The following is a 25,370-nucleotide window of genomic DNA, read 5'->3' on the forward strand; positions in this document are numbered from 1 at the left end:
GTAATTGTATGCAAAGATTTAATTTGTCCCACTATCAGGCTGAACCACCATGTGCTGTGTACCTGCACTACCCCAGGAGAACCCAGACACTTCACTGCTGCTTCCAAACTTACCAGGAATGCTACCCTGACAGTAACTTTAATGATAACAGAGCTATAAGTGCCAGTGCCAATTCAGCTGTCTCCAGCACAGCTGCAGATGCCAATCTGGCACATCTGTAGGGACAGACACCACAGCCCCCTTCTCACTGCTACAGCCCCCACAGCCTTTGGGACTGGAAAGGAAAACCTTTAGAGTGACAATTCAAACATGAGTCCAGCACACCATCCCTGCCCCTAACTGCAGATTCCAGGGATCTGCCAGAGCTGGAGCACAGGCAGCAGCTCAGACACCCCAGCCAAAGCCCAGGCGTGAGCATCCCCCTTCTGCAGCTGCCTCAGGGCGAAGCACTGCTCAGCCCAGAGCCCCTGCACACTGACTTTACTCACTGAGGGCATGTGAAGAGCCTCTCCTTATCAGCTCCTTTCTGGTCACTGACCCCCAGTGAGCCAGCACAGGGACAGGGCAAGTGCAGTTGCTTTAGGTTCTCAGAGCCACTGTGGCAGCTCAAACACCCTCTGACCTACTCAGAGAGTTTGGAACTGCACCTCCAGCAGCCTCCTCCTTCAGTGGTTTTTCCACTAAGTGCTTGAAGTACCTCAGCACAGATGTAATCAGCCCCCATCCAGCCCCCACTCCCATGAACATGTGCAGACAGGACCTCAACATGAGACAGTAGAAAAGAAAAGGCCAAGCTGAACCTCCACATACCCCTTTTAATATGTTGTTTTGCACTGTGTACAGGAAAACCAAAAATAAACAAAAGGAACTTTAGCCAAACTCCCCTTCCTCCTCCAGCTTTATTGATAGTTAAAATTACATTTTCTATGTTCTAGGACTTCAATTGCTCTTACCATCTTACTTTAAAAACCGATTACAAGCAAATGAAACTCAGTTGTCTAAGTGATATAGTATACAAAAATAACATCTTGATTTCTGTGAAAATGCATTTATTTGCAACTCCTGAATAGCTCCAAATTGTTTATGCTATGAGCACTGATGTCTGGGTTTCAGATTGACTTTGAGATATTTATTCAAAAGCTTCCCATTGCATTCTGTATCTCCAACATTAACATTCACTGACTGAATTACTGTTACTTTTAGATTTATTTCAGATTTCTCTCTCTCTCTCATGGCCATTAACAGGCATGTGCATCTTGTTTGTTTACTCCCACTCAGCTATATGCTCTAGGTAGGGCCTGATGCAGATATCACTTGGTGTTAACAGCTACTGAGGTCAGACAATCCAAGGCCATTGTAATAAAATAAAAGTTATGAGGAAGTTTAGACACTTCCAGAATTTCATTCCTCCTGCATAGGATCACTTCCCTGTAACCCAGAGAGGGTTTTTGCTGGTCTGACTCAACTCTTCCCACTCATCAATCCCTATTCACCAGTGGCACGGAAAGGGGGTTCTTTAACAAAGCATTATACATAACACCTCTACCAAACTAAACATAAACATTTTTGTAGTTAAATGCAGAAAGTTGATTTTTCCACCCCTTTCCTCCTTTTACACGGCAAGTAAAGCTCACTGGCCTGGGAGTAGCCTCTATCTGCCAACCTTTGGCCAGTGAAGAGGATTCAGAGAAAAATAATACAACCATCAATCAGAAAAAGGAGGGGCGACAAAGGAAAATAATTAGGCTGTAGCTTCAATTGTGCATTCCCGTGCAAGGTGCCCTGACTCGCCGCAGCGGTAGCAGTTGACTTCGCTGGTCTTGCTGCAGTTGATGGCTACATGGCCAGTTTCACCACACCTGCAAAAGCAAAGGTTCTGTCAGAACAGCCACAACACGCACAGGAGCAATCCTACTCTGCCCAGGACATTGTCTACTTCAGCTTCATGCAACCCTAGTCCTGCATTCAAGGCTTCTGTTCCAGAACTCTCTGACATGAATCATGTTTGTCTTGCAGAGTCATGAACTGCTCCCGAATGATCAACTCCCATTAATCACTCTATGTGCCACAATCACTGTACATCAGCTTTGTGGGTTTGCAGGGTTTTTTCCCAATTGTGTCCTGGGTGCTTTTGCCTGTTCCCAATGCTTATGGATGCTTGCAGTTTAGCCTTGTTTTGAGAATAATTAGTTTTAATTCAAATACACCATGTTCTCTCTCCTTCCTCCACAGAAGGGAATGTTGGTGGGGGTGAAGAATACTGCTTTCAGGAACGTGCTGTTTCTGGTATAGCTGCATTCAAAAACCAGACAACACTCTGAAGAAGATGACATTTCAAACCAATTTAACACCCACTTCTATTCACTGTTCCCATAAGCAAAGCATCTTCAGTGTGCTCCTGCAGGGTCTGGCTGTGCCAGTCAGCTGGGCAGCACAGCTGGGGTTTGTTAGCTCTGGCAGAAGACACAGGGTGCCCACCTCTGCTACAGCCAAGTGCCTCCTGCCACCTTCTGCAAAAGGACACGACCCTTTCTGCACAGCTCCAGTGACAGAGCACCTGCACTGGGTGGCCAGCTAGAGACACATCATGGAATCTGTACTCCACCTTCCTAGTAGGTGTTTAAGCCTTAGTTCTGAACAACAGTAGGTAACTGTTCAAACAAACTGTATTTGCTAACCAAAACCAGACACAGAACACATCCAGCCCAAGAGGTGCATCTCACAGCTGCCTCCTGTCAGTCCTTACCTATAGCATTTCACTTTGGTGCAGTCTTTTTGAATGTGCCCAAACTCTCCACAAGAATAGCACTTCTGCTCGTCTGCGTGGTCGCAGTCGCGGGCCAGGTGGCCGGGCTTGCCACAGTTGTAGCAGCACTGCTCCCTCTCCCTCTTGGGCTCCTTGCAGTCCTTCGCAATGTGGCCACCTCTACCGCAGTTATAGCAGGCTTCCACAATAAGAAAAACATACCAAACAAGACTATAAAACCTTGGTAGCGCGAGGGGCAGCATGCTGTGAACAGGGCACGCGCACTGCTTGTTCCCAGGGAACCCCAGCACCCTTCTCTTCAGCCACAGAGCTCTCTCTGCCTGTGGCACTGAAGAGATGGAATATTTAGTGATACTTACCATCCTCCTGAAGGTCACAGTCCTTGGCAAGATGGCCAGACTCACCACAGCGGTAACAGATATCCGGCAGAGACGAAGACATGAACTGGAAGCCTGCTTAAAATGGGTAAAAGAAAATAAATGGAAATTAGTATTACATTCAGAATACTTTTAAGAATCAATCACAAACTGAACTGACAAGTTTGCTTCACTCTCAGAGCCCCCAGCCAAACTCTTAGGTAGAGGCAAGTTTCCGTGGTTCTTATTACCAATTAGATTCTCAGCTTCTTCACTGGGGTCTGGCAGAGCCTGGCACTGCACACAGCAGGCAGCTGGAGCTCTGCTGGGCAGAGAAACAGAAGGGCACAGCCCCTGTACACTCACCTCTGCCACGGCTCCTCATGCCACGGCCACGGCCCATCCCAGTGGGGCACTCCCGGGCCCAGTGCCCAGTACGGCCACACTTGAAGCACTCGTTGCTGCTCATGGCTGCAGATCACCTGTCTGAACAAGAAGGACATTGCTGAGCACCTTCTGCTCCCCCAGCCCAAGGCTACATTAAAATGAGAGATTCAGAGGATTCCCAGCCCCTCAGCAAAGGCAGTGCAAACCACACAGAACTTCCAGCTAAGTCAGTACTTTCCTGTACAGTATCTGATCATGACCACTGAAACCACTGCAGAGGATACAACTTTGCCTCCACTTTGTCTGTTCAAAGCTGTCTTACTCAAAGCAATGTGCTATGTAACTTTTTCTCTAAGTATTTTGTAGCCACCCTTGACTTCAAGAAATTCCAAAATGTTCAGAGAGTGGGAAAAAGAGAAGGGAATCCCTTTAACTGTTGTAGTAGCAGCCTTAATATCATTATCCCTTTCAGTAAAGCACCTTCTTCCTTGTTGCTGAGAGTTAAACTCATAAGCCAGAAACTTAATCTCTACAAGTTATTTCCTCCTCGTAGTTGTTACATTTTCTTTTGAAGGATCTGCCTGGCAGCTACTACCTTTAGTGACTGGAAGCCAAGAATAGGCAGTATTAAACAGAAAGCATTCAAAAGCCCTTTAGCTTAACATTTGAAGACTTTAGGTTTTTTAGGACCTAAGCATCAGTTTAACTCTGAAAAGCAAAAGTACAACTTGTAATTAACCTTAAGCTCAGGATGCACATTCCAATCCAGGCATACATGAAAGAAAATGTTTTAAAATGTTAAGACAGCAGATACTTGCTAACTATGTAGAATGCTAACGGGGCAAAACATCCTTAGAACGCTGTGGAAGCATCAGACAGGCAGTTCTGACAGCCCAAACTGGGAGTGGAGCATGAGCAGAGCCAGCCTGCACAGCCCCCAATGGACAGGGCAGGTTCCAGACTGTGCTCACACTGCCACACCTCTCCTGAGCTGCAGGACACTCACACAACACCTCCAGAGCCAGAAAGAAAAGAACAAGGAAGTTACACATTTAAACTGAAGTCTCTTTTAAAGTGTGCTTGAAGACAAGTTTAAAGTACACTGGTCTAAAAACATGCATGTCAAGATTTGTTTTGATGATGTCTCCTGAAGTTTTAATACCTCCCATACGCTCTCCCAACTCATTATTCTTTACCCAACAGAAGTAGAACCATTATCTGGCATGTTTCACAGTTTACCTGATCCCTCTTCAAGGTAATCCCCCTGTAACCCTGCAGTTTATTCACGTAACAGAATGATTCCCCTGCTCCCAGACCTCCAGCATCCCAGATTACAGGAAAATCCCACAAGCTGAGTCTTAAAGAAAGCCACTACAAGAGCAGTAGAACAACACATGACCTCCAGAAGGAACCAGAATTAGCTCTTAAATACAGAGTGTGCATCTAACCATGAACTGTCATTTAGCTATTTCCAAAGTACCTCAATGTTTCACAAATTTAGTGTGGCTTTTTGTCCACTACTCCCTCAAAACAGTTCCTCTCTCTGATGGTCTTCTGCACAGCAATGGTTATCCCAACCACAGTAAATGGTGAGAATTTAAAATATAAGAGGTCCATACTCTCCAGCATGTCATTTCTGTAATCCCACATCTAACTTCCAGCTGGACCAGATGATGGATTTTGCCCTCAAAATGAAAGATGGCCAGGTTAGGGTTAGGAGTGAAAAGCTGCAAGAAGACCATAGACACATCTAAACAAAGTTAAAACAACTGGTTGTTGGAGCACTTAAGAGAGATTCACTTATTTCACACATAACTCTGTGTTCTCTGCTTCATTTCAGTGTTCAAGATTTCCAGCACCCTCTGAGGCCAGCCAGGCTGAGCCCTGCCTGCTCTGCTGGCAGCAGCTGGCACTCCCTGTGCCTCTGTTTATCCCTGCTTTCATAGCAACCCTGTTGACACTGCAGAACAGGAAAAACACAGCACAGCCAACTGCACGAGCTGGGCTCAGGCACCACAGTGGATGCTGCTTCTCATCTGCAAGAGGGCCAAGATGGGGTCTCTGAAATTTAAATATATATAGTCTTTGCTTCATTACAACAGTCCTCACATTAAAGCATTTTCAAACAGCAACATAAAATCTATTAAAAAGAGCAAAATAATAGGCACCAGCTGTAAGAGACCTGCAGCACATGTGAAGAGGCTTCACTCCCAAGCACGAAGCCGAGACTCCAGCACGAGGTGACAGACTGGGACCTGCTGGCAGTGCCCCACAGGAAGCACTGACAGAACCAGCCAGGTTTACTAACACATGGCAGAAGATAAATGTGTGGCAGGTGAGCCAGACCTGCTCCAGATACACAGTGGGCAGCTTTTAGATCAAGATTAATGGCAACCTACAGCTAGTCTGTCCTTCTGCCAGTGTGGGTCAGCAGCTGCAGGAGGGACAAAAGCTCACTCCTCACTGCCCCAAAGAAATGTCAATACACAAGTTTTACATCTGATTCAGAGCTTTTTTCCCTTTTTTAACTGCCCCTTCAAAAGGAAAACCTCAAGTTTCTCTTCCTCTGCTATACAGCAAATTGGTAAAGATTACACAAACTGAAGCAGAAATCTAAAGCCAAACACCAGTCTCTGTGCAAGGATCCTTCCAGACTGAGATTAATTTAAACACCTCTCTCTTCAAGGGCCCCTCTGCCTACCCTGAGCTCAACAGCAGTGCAAGGTTACAGCTGCCATACAAAGGTGATTACAGAGCAGGCTGCTCCATCCTCAGATCCCTTAAACACATCCAAACAGTTTGCCTGCAGTTTCTCTCCACCAGTATTTTCATGTTAAACTTCTGCATCCTTCCTGTAAGGGATGTGGAACTGCAAATGGGCTCACCAATGAGAGGTGGCTGCAGCTGACACTGGTTTTATTTGCCTGCATCCTAACAAGCCTCACACAGGACAGAATCCCCCAGCAGTGTGAACTGTAAGGAGTCAGTTTTCAGAGAAAGCCAACAGCCACCTTCAAGGAGCAACATCCAGAAAAGGCTGGTTCAGAAGACAAGCCCTTAAATGGAGAGTCTCCAAGCACTCTGGACATCATTACAGTTTTCAGTTACTTCCAAGAGAAAAAAATGAGCACAGTAAAACCACCCAAGTTCAAACACTTCTCTGTGAGTCAATACCCCTCCATTTTGTCATCACAGGCAAGTTTCCAGCAGTTCCTTTTATCTATCAAGGCCACCTTAAGTAAGGCTTCTGTAAGAAAGCTACCTAAGTCTTCTTGGAAAGTTTTCAGTCCCAGCTATCACTGTTTTGCACAGCTCAGATGTGTTACACAAAGCAGCCTGTCCTGTCTGTCCATGTGTCATCATCTCCTCCCTTCTTACATACCAGAACCAGATTTTTACCTCACCAGGGCAGGAAAAGTAGTAATGGAAAAGAAATTACAACTACAGCCTCATCTAGCATTTCTGAGACAGGCCAAATTTTGCAAGATACAGCAAGGCACTGCCTCCTGGATTAGCTCCCAAAACTCCTCCAGAAACTGAGGTCTAGTTGTGCTTTCTCACCTCAAACCTTACCTTTCTAGAGAAGGGAGAAGGCAGTTATTTACCCAAACTCCTCCTAAAGAGGTAAACGCCTCTTAGTACGTTTAGGTAAACTCTTCCTAAACTCCTCCTCCTCTGTAACTGCAGCTGGAAGCTGAAACATTGTTAAGAATGAATTTTAGACCTTGTTCTGTGTGGTGGCCATACTGCTAAACAGCAGGGGCTGATGACAAAGATCCCTGTGGCACCACAGCACTTCCTAGGACACAGCTGAAGTTTTTGAGTGCAACTTGAGTACCAAACTTTAAAGTGAGACTTTCTTGATGATTCTGCTAGTTGTAGGAGACACCTCTGACACAAGAAGTTTCCTGTGTTTTTCTGTGGCTTTGCAGTTAATACATATTCAAGACTCTCAGAACAGGAGAGGTGCTATTAATCTTCAGCCTTCAAGCAGGAGATTCAGCAATATTCAGCTCTGTTTTAGCAGCCCCTTTAGACCTGATGATGTAAAACACTGCCACAAAGCTCCACTGTAACATTCCTCATTTTAGATGGCTTTTAACCTAGATGCCCTCCAAAGAAATTGTTTTAACAAACTAAAATACAACTAACTTGGGCTCCTCATAGCAAAAAGGAAGCTGAGCTTCACCTCTGAGATTACTCAGGACTGTTCTGGATACCAGCAGCTCCTTAGGATCCAACGGCCCAAGAGAACAGGGGCAGTTCTCTTCCCTCTACTTCAGTGTTTCTGACCTACAAACAGCACCTGCAGCCACTACCAGCAGGACTTCACTCCTTCAGCCACAGCACAGAGCAGAGAAAGCCCCTGCTCCAGCCAGGCAGCTCCAGCAGAGGGAAATCAGCAGGGCCTTCCCAGGCTGCTGTGAGCAACCCACAGCACCACACCTGAATTGGACAAGCCAGAGCCCACATGATGAAACCCCAACGTGACAGGAAGCACAGCCCTGCCGTCCTCTGGAGCACTGAATAGGCAGAACAGCCTGCTAATCACAAGCTAGCATTTAGTTTCAAAGGAGAAGTCAAAGCATCACTCATTTTACAAGAAATACCACCTGTGAGTTTTTATTTCCTAAGCAACATGTTATAAGAATTCCTGGACACATGACCGTGACCAAAGCCACTCGTATTCAGCAGTTTATTTCCACACTGCAACCTGAAAACCTGCTACAGCAGAGTTAGTGATGCTCCTGTCTCTCCCTCTTCTGTTCTCACTAGAACAAGATACAAAATTAAGTATTCTGACCAGCAGGTAATAACACCCCAATTCTGAAATAAACTAGTCTGAAAATTCAAGGAAACCTGCTGAAGTGAAAAGCTAATCCCTATGCTCCATTTAGGACCCCTCAATTCATTTCACAGCCAGGCTGACCCAGGACTGCTGAACATTAACCAAGACTCAAGAGGGGACAGAAATCAGGCCAAAAGGACATCATGACTCCACTTAGACAAGTAATTCTCAGATATCTCTGTTGACACAAACAAGAAAGAGAACAAAAGTTCATCAAGGAGTGACTCAGTAGCACTTTCTGCCTATCCATACTAGTTAATATGGAAAGGGCTAAACCCTATTGAACAAATATGCACATTTTACCATCTTCCCCTTTAATTTTTATGTCTATCTGTATGAAATTTATAATTTAAACACCACGAGCAACATGTGAGACTTTAAAAATAACATTCAGCCCAGACATTAACAAAGTTAGTTGAAATGGCAGGTTAAACCTGTAACTCTCAGGACTGCTGCACAGCTCTAGTGAACCCATTTAACCTCTTCCCTTTGAGGACGGAGGCAGGATTGCTGCTTTAGGCAAGTGTGCACTGAAGAAGGAAACGCGGGCTAGGCAACCCCAATGCTGCGTGGCGATGGGATCACGTTGAGTGCACACAGGAAATCAGAACTCCCAATTAGATTTAATAAACGTTGTGACAATGCCGGCTCCTGAATGACTAACAGCGGTTACTTGAGAACTACGCCAGACAGGACCTCAAATAAAAGGCCGCCCCGCAGCCCGCGATCTGCAGATGGCACAGACTGTTTTTCCTATCCATTTATAGGTCACATTTGGATTTAGAGCAGGCCACCATCCGTGCCTGTGGCAGGAGCAAACAGTTGCGACACCTCGACCCTCCGCTCTCCGGCAGCGCCCCACACGTGGGGAACCACGTGGTGCGCGGGCCGCGGCCCCGCCGACGGGACTTCAGCGGGGACTCAAAATTTAATTTAGAAAAAAAAAGAAAAATAACAATTTAGTGAAGAAAATATTTAATTCCAGCCCGTTCTCCGCAGTCCCCAGACTCACAGGACGTTCTTTTCCCCAAACTCGCTGGCTCACGGGCGGGCCGGCCGGGCTCCCCCTCCCCACGCCCTGCCGGCCACGTGCAGCGCTGCCCCGGCCCCGCCGCCCACCACCCCCGGCCGAGAGACCGAGCGTGAGGCCCCTCCGGGCCGCGCCCGGGCCGAGCGGAGCGGCTCCCCCCTCGCCCAGCGCCCCGGCCTCCCTCCCCGAGCGGCGCAGGCTCCCTGGGCGCTCCCGGAACCCAGACCTGACTCACCCGCCGCCGCCCGCCGCCCTCTCCAGGCCCGCGGCCCTCACGGCCCTAGCGGCCCTCACGGCCTGCCCAGCGCGCCGCAGGGCCGGGAATAGCGCCGGCGCCCGCCCGGCCGTACTTTCCCGCGCGCTAGGCCGGAGTGCGCCAGCGCCATCGCCGCCCCGCGCGGTGCCCTCGCTGCCGCCTCGGGGCTCCGCGGGATCCCCGGCCACTCCCCTGCGGTTCCCTCGCGGTCCCCCGGCGGTACCTGCGGTACGGTTCTCCGCGGCCGCGGCCCCCGCACGACTCAGCTCGGCTCACCCGCTCGGCCCCGCTGCCTGCGCCACACGCGGTGTGCACACGGCCCGTCGGCTCACCCCGCCCCGCCGCTGTGCGCACGGCTCGCCGGAGCCCGCCTCGGCCAATGGGCGCAGAGCGGCACTGCGGGGCGGCCAATGGGAGCGGCGGACTGGGACACCCAACCGCGGCGGCCGGAGGGTGGGCGGGGCGCGCCTCCCGCGCGCTGGCCGGGGGCGGGCGGGGAGAGCATGGCGGCGCTGGGTTCGCACTGTGTCCGCGTGACTCACCGCCCGCTTCTGCCCGCGGCGCGCACAGCGCAGCTCGGGCACAGCGCAGCCCACCAGCGGTACCGCACACAGTCAAATGGCTGGAGGGAGCGTTGGAGCCCTTGCCTGCCTCACTTCCTGCCTGTCGCTGCCCGGCCCGGCCCGGCCTAGTCACTTCGCTCCGCGCGGTGACTCCATGTTGTACCGAGGAGCCCCGCTCCTCTGTCCCGCACGGATTCCCGCGCCGAGCCGGGCAGCCCAAGGCCTCCAGCGGGAAACCCCGCGCGCCCCAGCGAGACCTGCCCGGCACTTGCCACCTCCCCGTCCCCCGGCAGCCTCCGCCAGCTGGGACGCCCTCAAACTCCCGTCCCGCTCCCCGCACCGCCCTGCCCAGACACCGCCAGGCGCCGGTGCCGCGCTCGGCAGAGCCCGCGGGGCTGAAACGGCCTTGGGGGCGGCATGAGGCCGAGCGGAGCGGGCAGCGGCCGCATCCCGCCCTCAGCCGGCCCTCAGGCGCCGCCGCCATCTTGGCGGGTCGCGGGCGCCGCCGCGGCGCAGGAAATGGAGGACGCGGGGCCGGGAGCGCTCCGGGGCTCCCTCAGCGCTGAGGGCTCCGCTGGGCTCCGCTACAGCCCAGACCCTGCGGGGGAAAAGTTGTTCGAGTTGCTGAGCAGAATTTGCTCTCAGCCTGTATGCGTACGCGAAGCTCAGAAGTAATGTTAGCGCTTAGTTCAGTCTTCTGAGGACGTTTTACATAAATCTCCCTTTTGCCTGGGAACTTTATAAATTAATTTAGGCCAGTTATTGCCCCAAACTGCACTCCTGCGTGCATAGTGCATCAAGTACAACGCACCAGCGTTACCCACAATTAGTTGTCATCATTTTGTTTAAATGTCTTCCCCTTCCTGCTCATCAGGATAAGAAACCCCCACTGAGCCCCCGGGCTCAGGAATGAAATGTGTGAGGCAGATCTGGAGACGCTTTGGATTGACCTTTCCTCAAGCTGTAAATCTAATATTATAGCACTGTTAAGTTTCTTTAATTAGACTATGAGTAACAACGTGTGTCTTTTCGTCCCTGTTAAGTGCAGCTCATTTAAGATGGACTTGGGTTTATTTGTGTTTTGAGTGCTGTGTTTGTGTGTCTGTGTGGTGTGGTTTATTACATGTATTTTCTCCAGAACTAAGAACTAAACCCATCCCGAGTTGTGAAAAGGGATGAGCCTCTCAGAAAACATCAGCGTTGCCAGCGGGCTTTGAACTCGTAATAACATTTTCCCCAGTAACAGCATTTCTTCCCATTAATTACTTTTTAAATCTCTACTGTCATAGTCCTAGTCCAGCATAATTTTCATGGCCTTTGGTTGCCTTGGATGCAGTACAATCCTGTTCACAAGTAGTCCCACTTTTTGTTTCAATCAATTACTGCAGTTTTCAGGTGAGAAAGGGAGGAAAAATATTGTATGGAGCTAAGGAAGTCCTCAGAGCTTATAAATCATTTTTTTTCACTGCATGAAAAAAACCAAGAAACAGATCAATGTCACTCACAAAGGCTGCAGAAATAAAATCATATATCATCATGTTTTTTCATCAAATGTTTACTTTTTTTGAAGTAATAAAACCTGGCTTCTCTCTGAGTCTTTGTAAGAGGACTCTGGAATTTCAGAGTGACAAACCTCTTGTAATAAAACTTTTCTAACTTTTTCTTGTGTTTTACTGGTTGTACTTCCGGGACTGTCCATGACCCCAGGAAACTCCAAGCTTAATCTTGGTGGCACCTGCAGACTTACTGTCATAAAGTTTTTGTGACTGATACAGCTGATTAAAGTGCCCTGAGCAAATCAAAACTCTTTATCTAAAAGAACTTCAAATCATCCCCTGGACTCTCCCTTAGCTGCAGTGGAACCAGGGTGCAGCAGTGAGTGAAAATGCTTTACTCAAGAAGTGTTTCTGCTGGTGACACACCAATTAATCATCCTCCCTAAGTGCACTGCCTCACGTTCAGCTCCAGTGTTCTTATACAGGATATTTTTAGCTCTGGTTCATTGTAATGGAGGAAATTCTCCCCCAGCAGATAGTAAGAGAGTTTTTCAACAGCATTTAGTTTGTGTACTTGCCTCAGGAATTAATTTGGCTTGCTGTAACTTCATAAAACTTGTAATTCTTGTTTTGCAGGTTTCTCTTTGATATTTAGGCAAAGGATAGTCTTGCAGTTAGAGAACAAAAGTGAGGAGCATGGCATCTATTCCTGGCTCAGTACTTCCTAGAGAAAACAAAGGAGACAGAAAACAAGGTGGAAGCACAAAGCCTTTGCATTTCTTGTGCAGAACGAAAATGCAATTTTATGTCAGGTCCAGAACCTCAAGGTTCCAGAGCAATTTGTGAATAGCTGTGCTCAGAGGAGCTCCAGTGCCCTCCCTGCTGAAGGCAGTCTGTTGTTTCAGCAATACATCTTTCCTAACACAGTCCTTGCAAGTATTGGACAAAGAGCCAGATCTTTTTAAGACCAAATAAAACAACAAATCCAAATTTGCAACCCATGTTGTTGCACTGTTTTCCTCAGAGTGGTTGGAGCTGTGGGTAGAGAACTGATGCAGTTGCTGGCTGATTGTCTTTCTTTTTCTTGAGAGTGTGTCTGTGCTAAATTAGCTATATGCAGTCTTCTAGGGCAAAATGAGTCTGGTTGAGGAGAAGCAATCACACTGATTGATTCCAGATGCTTAGTCCATTTTGATTTGTTATAATTAGCTGATGAGATTTCCAATAATTTCTTATTTTGTGTATATAATAACACGAGAGTGATGAGCTAGCTCATGACTGTTGCACAGATACCCACATTTAGAACCAGGGAAAAAGAACTTCCTTTGCTAACTGAGAGCTGCAGCTACACAATCATCCCTCTATTTCTCTGAAGAGATTGAATGAAGTCAGTTATTCAGGAAGTCCTGTGGAATAAAAGGCCACAAGGTACATGGTACAAGGGGGCCTTGGAGCACAGGTTGGTGTCCCAGGAGAACAGGAAGGTAGAAGTGCAGATAAAGTCACCATGAGGCCATACCTGACATAACCAGTGTGGAGAAAGTGTCTCAATCAAATATCCTCTGAAGCACATTCTGTGACATGGCAAGAACAGCAAACCTCCCTGTGCTGTTCTGTTATTTTAAAAACACCCTATGGGGTAACCTGCTGGCTCCAGCTGCTTGGGATGCTGTTTTTACCCTGTGTCCACCTTCCTTCCAGGTGTCATTTCCTTTGGTCACAGGGACAGCTCAGCCTGAGCCCAATGCTATGGCTGTTAAGCTGGCAACAGTGTTAAATAAAAATCCCAGCAGCATTTGATGGCCTGTGTGGCACTGCAAAGACCTCTGCTGAGGGTGGCTCTGACACCAAACACCCCCAAATATTTTAGGATAACCTCCAAACCCTGAGAACAGCAGAGATGTTTATGTGCTCAGTGCTGATGCAGTTCTGGTGTCCCTCTAAAGTGGGAGGTTCCACTGAAGGGCAGGTTTGGTCATTCTGCTGCCTCAGTTTCTGAGCAGTGCCCTGCGGTTATCCCGGACAATGGAGGTGCCGGGGCTGTCCCCAGAGTGCCGGCTCTGTTCTCAGTGGCTGCCCTCGGGCATCTGCCGCAGTCAATCTGCAGCCCCGGCTCCTCTCTTGCTCCAAATGCTTTTCACACTGCCCCGGCCACTTGCACGAGTGATTCCAAACTTTGAGTTTTACTGATGAGGAATCAAGTGACCAACAATCTCTATGCAGTGTTCATTGCAAATGCAATAAAAAATATCAATTATTAATTTAACATGATTGGACTCGATCAGCCCAGGCGTTCCATGGTGTTGCTGACACCAGTTGAATGCCTGTGCCATTCTGTCTACTCTGACAGGGCATCTCCTGAGCTGTGACTCCAGAGGAGGATCAGATCCCACAACTGTGACCGTGTTCACGGGGGTCTCAGGTTGAGGGAAGAGACGAGGATCTGACTCCATGTTTCAGAAGGCTGATTTATTATTTTATGATCTATATTGTATTAAAACTATACTAAAAGAATAGAAGAAAGGATTTCATCAGAAGACTAGCTAAGCTAAGAATAGAAAAGGAAAGAATGATAACAAAGGCTTGTGGCTTGGACAGAGAGTCCAAGACAGCTGGACTGTGATTGGCCATTAATTAGAAACAACCACATGAGACCAATCACAGATGCACCTGTTGCATTCCACAGCAGCAGATAACCATTGTTTACATTTTGTTCCTGAGGCCTCTCAGTTTCTCAGGAGAAAAAATCCTAAGGAAAGGATTTTTCATAAAATGTGTCTGGGACACACAACCAAACCTTCTCTTTACTGGACAGTCCCAATGGGCTGAGTCAAATGGGTTTTGGAACCTCCACTTGAGATTCATAACCAGCCCACCTTGTATCAGTGTACGTTTGACATTGAGCAACAGTACCTGACACCAAAAGCTTCACCTTGTTGAGGGGCCACCCCCCCATGACTGTTCCAGTTGTCAAAAATGTGTATTTTATGATTGGCTTTTCACAAATACTAGAATGAATATTATATGTGTTGTGTTAGAAAGTAATGCTGTATTAATTCTCTTAAGTAGTGTGTTAAATATAGTTTTAGGTTATAAAAAATGTTAAAATAGAAACCATGCTATGTAAGACACTTGTTTTAAAGAAAGGAGTCGAAGCTAGATAGCAGCCACAGGACACCGAAACCTTTCAGAGAAAAAGAATTTATTGCTCCATTATCAGAAGAAACGAACTTCTTCCTGCCTCGCCCAGCCCTGAGGAAGCTGGTTAGGATTAAGAGGGAGAAGTTGATGATGACCAGACAGAATCCTGTGTTTGAATGGAATTTATGCATCATCAATGAGATGTATGAATATGCAACAGGTTATTGTTTTTAAGGATTAATCCTCCGTTAACGTGTGTCCTTTTTCGGGCTTATGCTGCCCAGAAAATGGGTACCCAGATGTCTGTAACTATTTGTTTCTATTGTCTCATATTGTCCTAATCCAAATTGTCCAAATTATTATTACTCTAATTATATTACTATTTTTATAACCATTTTATTACTATTAAACTTTTAAAATTTTAAAAACAAGTGATTGGAGTTTTTCACACACTTAACTCTGGGAAGGAAAGAGAGTCTTAGGGAAAAAATTATGTCAAGATGGCAGTGGCACAGCAGAGACAGCCAGATGCTGAACAGCTTTACCAAGTTTTCCAGAGCTGCAAGCAGAGGAAATGGCCTGGTCTAGGCTGACTTGACTGGAGAGTTCAAGGCAGAGCTGCCGTGACCTCTCACAGTGCCGTGGCTCCCAGCAGCAGGTTCCTAACCTAGTTTGGCTGCAGCAATGCTCAGCTGGGCTCCAACGCTGAAATGAGCTCTTTATCTGTACTTGACCAGGCTCCAAGTGATTTCAGTAAGAGGAGGCTGAGTCAGGACTTGGCCATAGGTGGATCAGAGCCTTTGCAGTGTTTATTTATTAAATATCTCCCATCTGGTGTCCTGTTTGCAGCCTGCCAAAGCAAAAGGGATTAAAACCTTGCCCCCCCAACATCTCATTACCGAAGGAATGAGTAGAACTTTTTTTCCCCTCTACATTATTCCTGGAATAAGCTGTCAAGCAAGCAGTTGAGTTGTTGCACCTTACCACAACTTTTGCCAAGAAAGATTTAGCAGCATGATAATTTAATGGAAAATATTATAGCCACATTCCTTTCAGACATAAATTCTCTGCAGAAAGATAGATATCTAATGGGAAAAAATCTGTGTTAATATTACAGTGGTTTATCTGCTTTATTGTTTTTTCCAGTGAGGTGTTTCACCCAAAATAGTGCAGAGGATACAAGAGAGTGAGCTAAGTGAGGTTATCCCACCTCGGATTGAAATGTGGATATAAACGTGACAGCATCCTTTCAGTTGCATTTAATAATACATAAAAGTACAAAAATAATGATGAGAAATACTCTTTAAAAAGAGATGTTCACCTAAAGCCATGTTAGGGATAGGCCTGTCAGGAAGGAGCGGTGGGAGTAACTCACAGGAGAGGAGAAATTGTCTAAGAAATGTAAGCATTGCCAGCAACAAAAAGATAACTGAATTCCATGGTAATTTCCACCAAGCAACAAATGAAAACAATTGGGCTCTACCAACAGAGATGACAAACAGTTCTGTAGTTCCTAGAATATTTGTACGTGCTAAAAATAAGCGTGGCTCACTTTAATTGCATGAGAAGCTACAAGCTGAGGATGAGTAAAAGGTCACAGAAAGGTGCTGGCTTGGAGGTGGAAAAGCATAGGAGCAGGCATATCACAGTTCACAGTTGTGACAAAGGTGTGTGTGTGAGGTATGCTGTAAATAGATGTGCTTTAATTAATGCTGTAAATAGAGGTGCTTTAATGCTCAAAGTTGGAGCAATAATGCAGCTGAGGAAGTTTTAAAGGTTAAAAATACCCCAAATACTGTGCGGTTCCCCAGCAGTGCAAACATGCTGTGTTTGAAATGGTAAAGGTGAAAATTTACAGGTGAAAACTCCTGTAAATTGCTCTCACTTTGACTCTTTTTATGTCAACTCCATATAAATTAAATAGAAATGAAAACATTCTCTCCTCATAATTGTACCATCATATAATTTTTCAATGCTAAATTTACAATGCTAATTGTTATTACAATACAAAACAATTACAATATTGCTTACAATTTTCAGTGCTAGTTGTTTGATTCAGCCAAATACAAAAAATTCCTCAGCCTAAATGCTCTTGGTAAGTGACAACATCCTAAACACATGAAGCAGCTTTTTCTCCTCAGTGCATACAGCTGGGTCTTGCTCTTCTTCTCTTGGGATGTTCTCGAGTTGTTTTAAGGATTTCAGTCCCAGAAATGGACATTGCAAAACCTTTCTGAGGTCTTGGGGTTTCACTGGCTTAAGCAAGACTTTTACTTAGGAAGGAACTATCTTCATTTCCTAGGCTTCTCCTCATTTACATGTGTAAAGTTTAACTTAGTGAACAGCTACCAAAGTCTTGAGTTTCAGAAAGGGATTTATTCATGAGCACATATGGCCTGCTATATAAATGCATGGTTCATAATTCATAAGAGGTGTGATCTTCTCTGTATAAATAAATAATTTTCTTCTGTTTTCCAGCTTTTTGAATTAATTACTTATAAAATCTTGTGGTGCATTCTTAGGGAATCTAGGAATAGCTCTCTCTGGCACATACACTTAACACTTTCACATAAACTCTGATGTGAATGCAGAAGGGGTTTCCATTCAGCCTTTCAGGATACATTTGCCAGTGCTCTGTCACCTTCCAGGTCCTTGCTTCTCATGCTGAATACCCCCAGTTCTACTGCTCAGTGTGAGGAGTGGCTATTTCTACTTTGTAATGTTGTACACAGCAGATTTTACTTCCCCTGATGATTTTTCTTCCCAAGTGATCTCTGGAGTGGCTGGAAACCCACTTGCATGCTTTGTGTGACTTCAGAATTACATTCAGTGCAAAACTCTTTTTTAATTTTTTTCTTCCAGGAAGGCAAGCTTTATTTTAAAATAAATGGCTACACTAAACCCTTCTCCAAAGCACCCCCATTTATGCATGATCCAGGTGATCATGCTGCTGCTTTAATTATTATACAGAAATATCCCATCACAGAAAGCAGCTGTAATTGCACTCATAGTCCATTGAGGAGGAGGATGTTCCTCAGAGTTCAAAACCGAGTTTGATGGCAAAAGGCTTCGTCCAGAGCAGCCTCTGCATCTCAGTGAGTGCACTCAATGATTCTGCCCTGAAAAATAAACATGAGGAGGATGTTAGAGCCAAGCACAGCCAGAGCAGCAGGCTCAGAGCTCCAGCCAGGCCACGGCTCTGGGTGGGAAGGGTTTCCACAGTCTGGTGTTATTTCCCATACTTTTAACAACCTTAAATGAATGCCAAAGCTGGCAGTAACTCCAGCACCAAGTGGACACCAGTTCTGCCAGCAGAGGCAGAGGCAATGACCAGGAAGAACAGCAGCACCCCTCTGCTGTCCCTGAGCTGGGAGAAACAACGACTGCTGCAGGGCAGAGGAACAAGCTGCAGAGTCACCACTTCCAGCTTGCTTCTGGGGACCCTGCAGCTGGTCCCAGAGTTGGTGTCCTGAGTCTGGATGCAGCACAGGTTCCCACAGCCCTGCTTCTTCCACTGGGCAATCAGGTTTTTGTCTCCTCCCTGGTGCAGTACTCATATGTGGTATTTTCATGGACCCCCGACAAGGGGAGGAAAGATGAATCTGACTCCGTGTTCTTAGCAGGTTAATTTATTATTTTATGTTACTATATTATATAAAAGAATACTATACTAAACTGTACTGAAGAAAAGAGAAAGGATACAGACAGAAGGCTAGAAAGCTACTAATCAAAACTCGTGACTCTTTCTCCAGAGTCCGACCCAGCTTGGCTCCTGATTGGCCCATAAGTAAAAACAATTCACATGAAACCAATGAAACAAGTGCCTGTTGGTAAACAATGTCCAAAACACATTCCAAAGCAGCAAAACACAGGAGAGGCAAATGAGATAATACTGTTTTCCTTTTTCTCCGAGGCTTCTCTTAGCCATGATCTTTTACGAAAAATCCTTTCCTTAGGAATTTTTTCTTCTGAGAAGCTGAGAGGCCTCAGGAACAAAATGTAAACAATGATTATCTGCTGCTGTGGAATGCAACAGGTGCATCTGTGATTGGTCTCATGTGGTTGTTTCTAATTAATGGCCAATCACAGTCCAGCTGTCTGGACTGTCTCGGTCAGTCACAAACCTTTGTTATCATTCCTTCTTTTTCTATTCTTAGCTAGCCCTCTGATGAAATAATTTCTTCTATTCTTTTAGTATAGTTTTAATATAATATATACCATAAAATAATAAATCAAGCCTTCTGAAATATGGAGTCAGATCCTCATCTCTTCCCTCATCCTGGGACCCCGTGAACACCACCACACTTCTCAGCTTCCCAGGAGAGAAATCCTGGCTAAGGGATTTTTCCAGGAAATATGATGGTGACACTCATAGAGCTCTCTGCTGATTGCTGCCTTTATGTGGAAGGGATCAAAGATGTAACAGGTTTTCTGGTGGTGGAGCCTGCAGATGGACCAGAGGAACTCCACTCTCCTCTTCCCTTCATGCAGCTCCCTCTCTGCTTCTCTCATCTCCTGACCCAGCTGGTCCAGCGTGGGCTCCATCAGCTCCCAGACATCCAGGGGATCCTTCCTGCTCCTCCTCACTGGGGCTTTGCCTTGGGAACCAGAGGGCCAAAGCAAGGGGAGCTGCCAGTACCCCCTCAGAACCATGGCTGCTCCCATACCCAGCCTGTGGCTCTCCTTTCCTCCCTAGGTTATTTGAAACAATTCATTTGAAGTTCTTAGCTAAGCCCTATAACCTTGAATTTTATCTGCAGCAGTTCTTTAAAGTTTGGAAATAATTAGCTCACAAAAAAAATTTTTACTGCTCAAGCAAAGTTGTTTTAATCATGCACCTGGTTTATTGCCACAACTCTAGAAATTTATATATCTAAAAGTGTTTGCAGTGAGTAATCTTTGATCTTCCATGATACCTGAATCTACATTATATAAACTTAAAATGGATTATATAAATTTACAACGGATTTGTCACACCCTTTTTAATCCCTCCAGAAAAATCATTCTGTTCCCAGATTGTCTGCAGATTTATTATTAGTAAGATTAAGCAGAGTTAAGGTCCAATATTGTCAGATTTGAGTAATACTAAGATATGTTCTATTAATTTGATTAAGGATGAGTTATCTTCAGTTCATTTTGTTAGGTCAATCTCTGTTAATTTGGGTGTTACTGAGTTTGGACAATGTCCTGTTTAATTGTTCTTCACTTTAAGCTATTTCCTGTTCTATTCCAGTCTTGTTGAGACTAATTTTCAGTTCTGTTATGTTTTTATTTATTGCAAATTAGGTGTTAGGAAAATTACATAAAGTTAAGCCCCAGTATTGTTAAATTTTGAGTAATGTTAAGTTACATTCTATTAACTTGATATCCTTTTAGGGCTGAGTTCTATTAAGTTCATTTTGTCCTATCTAAATTAATTTTGACCAAGTGTGAGTGTTGTTAGATCTGAGTTATTATAGATTTTGTTAAGTCTTGGTTGGAAAAGACAGGTGTCTGCTAAGGAAGGCAGGAGCCTCCCTGAAATGGAAAATCTAAAACCCCTCCCTCTGAATTATTATAATTTTGAAATTAAGGGGCTCTCGGGCAAAGATATGGGAGTAGGAATAGCAGTTCTTCACTAGGAAAATTAAAATAAAGTGCAGTAATACAAAGCCACTGCCAGAGTCAGAGCATGCCCTGCCCCCTGTGTGTCAGGGTGCTGGCACAGCCCCATGCCATGGGGGCTCAGCCCTCCTGCAGTGCCAGCTGTGCTGCTGCTGGAGCAGGGATCCTGCACAAGGGGGGAGTTTTCCTCTGAAGCTCCAGTGGTGGTTTAGATGGGCCTGGTCTTCCTCTGGGAATGCAGTGGAGAAGAAAGCTGCTCCTCTGGGAATGCAGTTGGAAAAAGGCTGCTGCGCTGTTCCCAATCTCAGAGTCTATCTGGATAGGAATGCTCGGCTCCTCCCCCGGGGCGGAGCTTCTCCCCATGGGATGATGGAATTTTATCAGCCATGCAGGGACACTCAGTGGCCCATGAACAGAAAATGTCTCCTGGAAGGAGGATGGGTTTGTGGAAGAGATAAAGAACATTCCCCCACCTGGTTTTAACAGGCAGTGATAGAATACAAACCTCTGGTTACATCTTGCACTGCAATCTAAGACAATTAAATATTACTTTTTTACACTGTAAGATATGCAGTTGTTTTCTTTGGAGAGACCAGACTATTCTGACTAAAACAGCTGTGATGAAACCCTGACAAACACCTGTTTGTGGATAAAGAAGATCCAGTGTTCACCCTTGGTTTTGTCAAAGATTCTATTGCTCATTACCATCTCTGCTTCCACAGATGGCACAGAAGAGTCAGTGATGATTCTCCATTATGGCTGTTCTTGATTGTGAGCTGTTTTAGTGCTTTCCTTTGTTTGATTTTGCTGTTACAGGTACTGTGACTGTTTAGAAAGGTGTTACCTCAACTTCCTAAGACAGTTACTGCTGATATATTGATTACACAAAGTGAATTTACTGATTTTATAAAAGGCATTATTCATAAGATGTTATTACTGTATCTACAGCCAGCTTCTTATATACTTTAACATCTCTTTGTGCAATTATCTAAAATATTTGTGTTGTTTCAGGATCCCTCTGTTGTTCTCTAGCTGTTTATGCATCTCTTGGACCAGCTGAGCTCTCTGGCTGGTCCCTGCACTGCCTCTAGGGTTTGACCCAATGCTGTCTCATAATTTTAAGTATTTTTCAGAGTTCCAAGAAAAGATACCTGAGCTTCATTGAAAGCCTCCTCTGAACTGCTGGTCTTGTGGTTTTCCCAGTTATTATTACAGAAGCATTCCAGCAGTTTGCTGTGTTTGAAGCATCTCTGTCCTGAAGGAAACTTCAGAGGGATCCAGCTATGAGATATTTTGATTATTCTTTAACCCCAAGGCCTTTACTCATAACTGCTATTTGTAGGAGCCTTGTTGTAAAATGTGTTTAGGGAATTCCCTCCCAGTTGGAGCCTGGGCAGTGGCCAGACCTTGGCTCTACCTGGATGGAGAACTTGCCAATGAACCCAGATGTTTTCTGCATCAAAATGAGATTCAAGTCACTTTGACTTGGCAATTTGACCCTTTATATATGACAGCTGAACCTATTTTTAGAGTGAGCTTGGGAATTATTATCCAGAAATAATTATCCAAGCCCTCACTGAATCGAGGCTTGTCGGCTTTTGCAGACTGTGGGGTGGTGGTACAGTATTTTAGTGATTAGTAATCATCCAGTTTCACATGTGTTATTAATTATGTGTATTATCTGAAATATTCCTAATTGTTGTCCCTGACTTATTCCTGATTGCTGTCAGTTTCTTGTTCCACTACATGTATTGTTTTGTTTTGTTATTCCCTTCATGTTCTTAGCAAGAGTCATGCATGCTGTTTTTAAAACAAAAAGAAAGGGGAATTAGCTATTTGGACTTTAAAACAACGGCCATTTATTTCCATTTCCCTAAGAGACATTGGATTTGATTTTGTTTTTCATGCTGTGAAACCCTGTGTCAATGACATGATAGAATTTGATGAGTTGGTCTTTTATGTATCTTATCCCACATCTAACAGATAACAGTAATGAATAATGCCCTCACAAGAGTGAGCTCTTTCCACATCAGAACACATGAGCCTTTTTTAAATTAATGAAAAGGGGGAGATGTCATGGACAGGTAGAAGAATTGTAAAAGAAAGGCCTTGTGAAACCAGGCTCTGCTAAATTGCCAAAGCTGGCTTGTCACTTCTGAGAGCAGTTACAGGTTCCCATGTGAAGCTGTTTGGAGAGTGAGACTTCATTAACACAGCAATCTGTTCTGAGGGTGAAAAACAAATGCACCTGCAATCACAAGGGATTTGTCCCATGAGAACCAGTAGAAAAAATATAGAAGCTAACTAAAAATACAGAGGTTTGATAGATATGCAAAATACCATGTACTGACCAATAAACCAGGAGTAAATGTGTTGTGAACCAATCAAAAATGACACAGGGCCTTCTGATAACCCTATAAAATATCACCTTTACCATAAAGATTCAGCTTTCTGCATGAAGAATATGGAGACTTAACTGATTTATTCCAACACTTGATGACTTTTTAATACAAAATTGTGATTTTTGGAGATCTTAAGGACTGATGGAGGAATCAGAGTAATTCCAAGCCCTTTGGCACATGTGGAAATGCTGTTTGAATTACCTCACATGAGCAATGAGACTTCACCTTAAAGGCATTTTTTCCCCAGTACTTGATAATTATTTGACCAGTTTTACACCACCGTGGGTGTGGAATCAAAGAATCACAGAATGATTTAGGTTGGAAAAGACCTTCAGGATCATGAAGTCCAACCATTAACCCAGCACTGCCCTGTGACCCCAGGTGCCACATCCCCAGAAGAAGAGAAACAGGGTATTTATTTAATATTTATTTAATATTTGGTATTTACAGAGTTTATCAAACTGTGTGGATGGACTTCAGAGCTGCAGCCACTGGGCTTTCAAGCCATCCCTAATTCCTGGTGGATGGCACAATATATATTATTTAGGACTGTTTTGGAATTCATGTCAACACTATAAAAGCAGATAGAGTCACCTAAGAGAAGGATGGCATTTGGTTCCAGCATTTGTTATTCAATAAATGGGGTATTAAAGCTTGTTGTGGCTCACAAGTATGGCTTGTTTTCCCTCACTGCCATCCTATTTTGATAATATAGTAGTTAAATATGCAATAACTCATCTGAGGCTCATTAATATTATCACCAGCTTTAACAGGCATGCTTCACATTAAAGTCTTAAAACAATTCTTCCTTTAAGATTCAGGCAGCTGGAAGCCCAGTCATCATTGTATCATCAATATCTGTCTCCAAGGTTAGTCACACTAATGAAAGGAGTCATCCAGAAGGATGTTTTATCCATGGGAGCCTGAAAATGGCACAAGACTGGTATCTAGCAAAAGATAATGAAAAGGAGGTTGTGTGTGAAATTAGGAGAAAAATCAGCTGTCCCTAAAAACTGAAGAATAAATAGAATTTTTTTTTTCTTTACAGAAGGAAGCTGTTACTTTTCAGAAATTATCACTTATTTTTGTCTTTAGTGTATCCCAGGATAACACACATTATCTGCTCTGGTTATTTTCCTGGAAGCAGCTCTCAGTCAGCTTCACACTGGGAGAAGTGATAGAAGCAAAAACAAATGGAAAGCACCTCAAGAATGTGTTTTGATATTTGGAGCTGGGAATGGCCTTGGGTGTTGGCTGCTGCTGGGCTGTTCCCAGGGCTCCTGCAGGGGTGAGGGTGACACTGCAGCACTCAGAGACAAACACTCCCATTAGCCAACCTGAGGAGCAGGTTTGTGGGCAGCAGCTGCACTGAGTAATGGGAATTTGGGGTGTTGGGAACAGGACTGAGCTGCAGGGAATGTGCTGGGGGTGGCTGCAGCTCAGGGGCTGTGCCCCCAAGGGGCTCTGGGCAGCTTTCCAAGCTGAGGGAAGAACCTCATCAAGCAGCTCCTTGTTCCTCACCTGCTGCCCACAGGGATCTCTGTGATACCCATCCCTGTACGGGTATCAAGGGAATGTCTGAGCCCACTCCGCTAAATTTTCATTGAATGAGATGGAACCTCCTGCTACAAAGGCAGGGAAGCGGCTTTGGGCCAGTCCCTTGCTGCTGGCGAATAAAATGTTTAATTCTTCCTCAAACCTGAGCACTGCTGCACCTGCAGAGTGGTGCTGAAGTGTCTGAATTCCCAGAAAAATCTCATCCAGAAAATGCAGTTATGAGAATCCATCAGAACACAGATCAAAACTGGGACGTGCTAGGGTTAAGTTTGTTTTTACAGCCTTAATTTAGGAACCCTGTGGGCAGAATTACAACAGCCTTCAGTGAAATAGTTCAGGGCTGATCTTCCCCACCTCCTTGGGTTGTTTGCTGATGGAGCATTCACCTTGTTGGAAAAGCTGGGAGATGCACAAGGAGACTTCAGGAGAGGGAAAGGACAATTTCATGGCTCAGAGAACCAGAGCCTGTCCAGGGTAACTGAACTCTGTCCTTGTCTGTGTGATGGATCTCAGGTGGGATGCCACAGAGCCTTTTCCCAGGTGGTGACAGTGGGTTTGTGCCATCTGGACTTCATCTCCAGGGGCTCTGCATGGGAGACACTCAGCAGGCAGAAATGACCAGAACTGGCAGCAGCTCCTAACCCTGAGTTATCCCTGGAGTTAGCAGGAGAAAAGTCACAGGAACAACTTCTGAGCCAAGGGTCATCCCTGGAAATGGCTGAATCACTTTTATTTGGTCGTCTCATTGTTAGCTGAGCGTGTGTCTCACCAGGTGGGGGGACACATTCCCCTTAAAAAAATGTATGAAAATGATTAAAATCTGGGGAAGTCCTGAGCAACCCAGCCCAGAGCCTTCCAGAGGAGAACAAGGGTGAAGAATCCATCGTGCTCTGTCAGTCCTGGCCTGCCTGGAGCCGGGGCAGCCAGGGCCAGAGATGGGACTGAGGAGAACTCCTGCCCTC

General features: G+C 45.4%; 2 protein-coding genes across 5 annotated transcripts; both read right to left on the minus strand.

The window, feature by feature from the left end:
* Window positions 1–798: 798 nt before the first annotated feature.
* CNBP (CCHC-type zinc finger nucleic acid binding protein) lies at window positions 799–9,985 on the minus strand. Of its 4 annotated transcripts, none has more exons than XM_030956773.1 (5): window positions 9,869–9,985; window positions 3,490–3,609; window positions 3,127–3,222; window positions 2,747–2,945; window positions 799–1,859 (listed from the first exon to the last, which is right to left on the minus strand). In XM_030956773.1, the coding sequence occupies exons 2-5, from the start codon at window positions 3,590–3,592 to the stop codon at window positions 1,742–1,744; spliced, it is 516 nt and encodes a 171-aa protein (XP_030812633.1). In that variant the 5' UTR covers window positions 3,593–3,609; window positions 9,869–9,985; the 3' UTR covers window positions 799–1,741. The 4 variants fall into 4 exon arrangements, with proteins under 4 accessions (XP_030812633.1, XP_030812634.1, XP_030812631.1 ...); XM_030956774.1 differs by having other exon boundaries at window positions 870–1,859; window positions 2,747–2,948; window positions 3,127–3,219; XM_030956771.1 differs by having other exon boundaries at window positions 870–1,859; window positions 2,747–2,948.
* A 7,952-nt stretch (window positions 9,986–17,937) lies between these two features.
* On the minus strand, window positions 17,938–19,390 carry LOC115908383 (protein BUD31 homolog). The gene is made up of 4 exons (XM_030956921.1): window positions 19,213–19,390; window positions 18,950–18,952; window positions 18,264–18,397; window positions 17,938–17,964 (listed from the first exon to the last, which is right to left on the minus strand). Exons 1-4 carry the CDS (start codon window positions 19,388–19,390, stop codon window positions 17,938–17,940), a joined length of 342 nt encoding a protein of 113 aa, XP_030812781.1.
* Window positions 19,391–25,370: the final 5,980 nt, after the last annotated feature.

The sequence above is a fragment of the Camarhynchus parvulus genome, chromosome 12 (assembly GCF_901933205.1).
Source record: "Camarhynchus parvulus chromosome 12, STF_HiC, whole genome shotgun sequence".
Taxonomy (NCBI): domain Eukaryota; kingdom Metazoa; phylum Chordata; class Aves; order Passeriformes; family Thraupidae; genus Camarhynchus; species Camarhynchus parvulus.